At 50.1% G+C, this 2,324-nt stretch overlaps 1 protein-coding gene across 1 annotated transcript; it reads left to right on the top strand.

The window, feature by feature from the left end:
* Positions 1-250: 250 nt before the first annotated feature.
* On the top strand, positions 251-1,165 carry LOC147025351 (general transcription factor II-I repeat domain-containing protein 2B-like). The gene is made up of 2 exons (XM_085887076.1): positions 251-469; positions 563-1,165. The coding sequence occupies exons 1-2, from the start codon at positions 251-253 to the stop codon at positions 1,163-1,165; spliced, it is 822 nt and encodes a 273-aa protein (XP_085743202.1).
* The last annotated feature ends 1,159 nt before the right edge of the window (positions 1,166-2,324 follow it).

The raw sequence follows: 2,324 nt of genomic DNA, 5'->3' as shown, positions 1-2,324 counted from the left end.
AGTTAATCCGACTCATCCCACTCAGCGGTACCACCACTGGCGCCGACGTGTGCAAGACAGTCACAGACTGGCTGAAGGAGGCTGACCTCGACCTCTCTCGCATGTGCGGCATCATGACATGGTCGGGGACAAGAAAGGCTTTGCGGCGCTTCTTGTGAAGTACCTGCGCAGCCTTGGACACCAGCAGGATGTGAAGCGCTTTCACTGTCTGGTGCACCAGGAAGCTCTGTGCGCCAAGTCTGTGACCATTATGGAGGTCATGACTGTCGTCGTCAGGGTGGTGAACTTTGTTTGCGCCTGTGCTCTCAACCACAGACAGTTCCGCGATCTCCTGGCTGACGCTGAGGCAGAGTTCGGCACCCTGATCTATTTCTGCGAGGTCCGTTGGCTCAGCCGAGGAAAGATGTTGGAGAGAGTCTTCAGCCTGAGGGATGAGCTGGCGTCTTTCCTGCGGGAGAAGGGCAATCCTGTCCTTCAGTTCGAGGATCCCGCATAGGTGTGCGACCTCGGGTTCCTGGTGGACATTACTAGACATCTAAACGAGCTGAACATCCATCTGCAGAGTAAAGATGTCTTGGTACCTGACCTCCTCACCTTCGTGAAGGCATTCGAATGCAAACTTCGCCTGTGGGAGCATCAGCTCAACCAGAACAAATTCACTCACTTCGCCCGATTGGCTGAGCTGCGCCCGACCCCCGCTGCCTGCCGTCGCTACGCCGCTGCCCTGTCTGAGCTGCGAGGCGAGTTCGAGAGACGCTTCAAAGATGTGCGCGCCTGTGAGAAAGAGTTCAAGCTATTCTCCGCTCCCTTTGATGTGGATTCTGTGGATGTGGCTGACGACCTTCAGCTGGAGCTCATTGAGCTCCAGTGCTCAGAGAGCCACCGCGCAAAGTTTGCTCTTTTGTCGCCAATGAAGTTCTGGCACTCGCTCTCAGCCTCCCGTGCTTTCGCGGCTCTTGTTAGGGAGGCCCTGTGCTTAGCTTCATTGTTCGGGTCCACATACTCTTGCGAGCAGCTGTTCAGTCGCATGAAGCTGACGAAGAAAAAGACGAGAGCACAGCTTACAGACGCTCATCTTCAAGATGTCCTCCTCCTGGCCTCCTCCTCCATCAAGCCAGACATTGACTCTCTGTCTGCATCAAAGAATCCCCAGCCTTCACATTAATTGTTTCACATTGTGATTACTGCAAGTCTTTCGGTTCAATTTACAATTACATTTATTATCATTGATTTTAGGTGTGTTTGTTATTTCTTCGGGTTGGGAGGGGGGTGCGGCCCGTGAGGTGGCCCGAACGTGGCCCAGTGGCCCGCGGCCTGGTTTAGGTTGCCGACGCCTGGTCTACAGGATATCTCGTGTGGGATTTTACTCCCCCTACGTCATACGTGGGACAGGAAGTGTTGTGCAGCAGCTAAATTCCGGTTTCTCAGGATCCACAAAACCTGGCAGACAGATTCTGACAAGGTTAAAATCACGGCTGATATCCACATATGTCATACGTGGTGTCTGCTTTGTCGCAACAGACCATGCAGAAGATAAAAAAATAAATAATAGGAGCTCCTAACAATTGTATATTAAGTTAAAAAGTGATCTTTGATAAAATGTCTGGGGTGAAGGCTGGTACTCTTTGTACCCCTTCCCCCAGGGCACAGGATTGAAGAAAATGCCCTCAAAAACTCCACAACTCATGGCAACACTTCCAACCGCGAACAAGAACACTCGGCGGAGCGCATACTTTCATCCGGATTCAGATCTTCACCGAAATCAAATCAATTAGTCCGTGGCACACACCCAACCTGTCCACCGGGTTTCATCCAAGTTCGTTCTCAACTTTTTTGAGATATCCTGTTCAGACAAACAACAGAGGTGAAAACATAACCTCCGTCCACCTTCAGTGGCAGAGGTAACAGGAATCTGACTTGGTAATGATGCAACCGCTAAATTTAGTAAACTTTATCAAAGTCAAGCAACAAGAGCAGAGTACCCGCCCTAAGCTTATAACACGTTGTTCTGACGCATACCTTTATTTGGGCGGTGTATAGGTAACTGACAGCTATGTATACAAAAAAAACAACCTGGGTTGTGTGCATGAAGCAAAAAAATACTTAAGGCTTTTAATTCAAAACACTTCACTGCACTGGAAAACGTGGGGACAGGAATATGACACCGTAAATGATGGAGACTTGTACGACCCTCCCTCACCTGGATGTGGTGCTCCACGATACATTTACATCGAGAATTTGCATCCCTCTCCCTCCCCTCTTCAAGGCCACAAGCAAAGACAAAAACAACCCCGATACATGAATTGGGGTCATGCTGATCCTAT

The sequence above is a fragment of the Eptatretus burgeri genome, chromosome 6 (assembly GCF_056783735.1).
Source record: "Eptatretus burgeri isolate ZD-2024b chromosome 6, Ebu_testis_v1, whole genome shotgun sequence".
Taxonomy (NCBI): domain Eukaryota; kingdom Metazoa; phylum Chordata; class Myxini; order Myxiniformes; family Myxinidae; genus Eptatretus; species Eptatretus burgeri.
Note: the sequence above shows the minus strand (reverse complement) of the source record. Positions and strands in the feature narration are given on the sequence as shown.

Bases quoted from the DNA above. Each gene is read 5' to 3' on its own strand.
- LOC147025351 (XM_085887076.1), top strand. From the start codon at position 251: ATGGAGGTCATGACTGTCGTCGTCAGGGTGGTGAACTTTGTTTGCGCC. The intron at 470-562 runs GTCCTTCAGTTC...ATCCATCTGCAG, and splicing joins TGCGGGAGAAGGGCAATCCT to AGTAAAGATGTCTTGGTACC.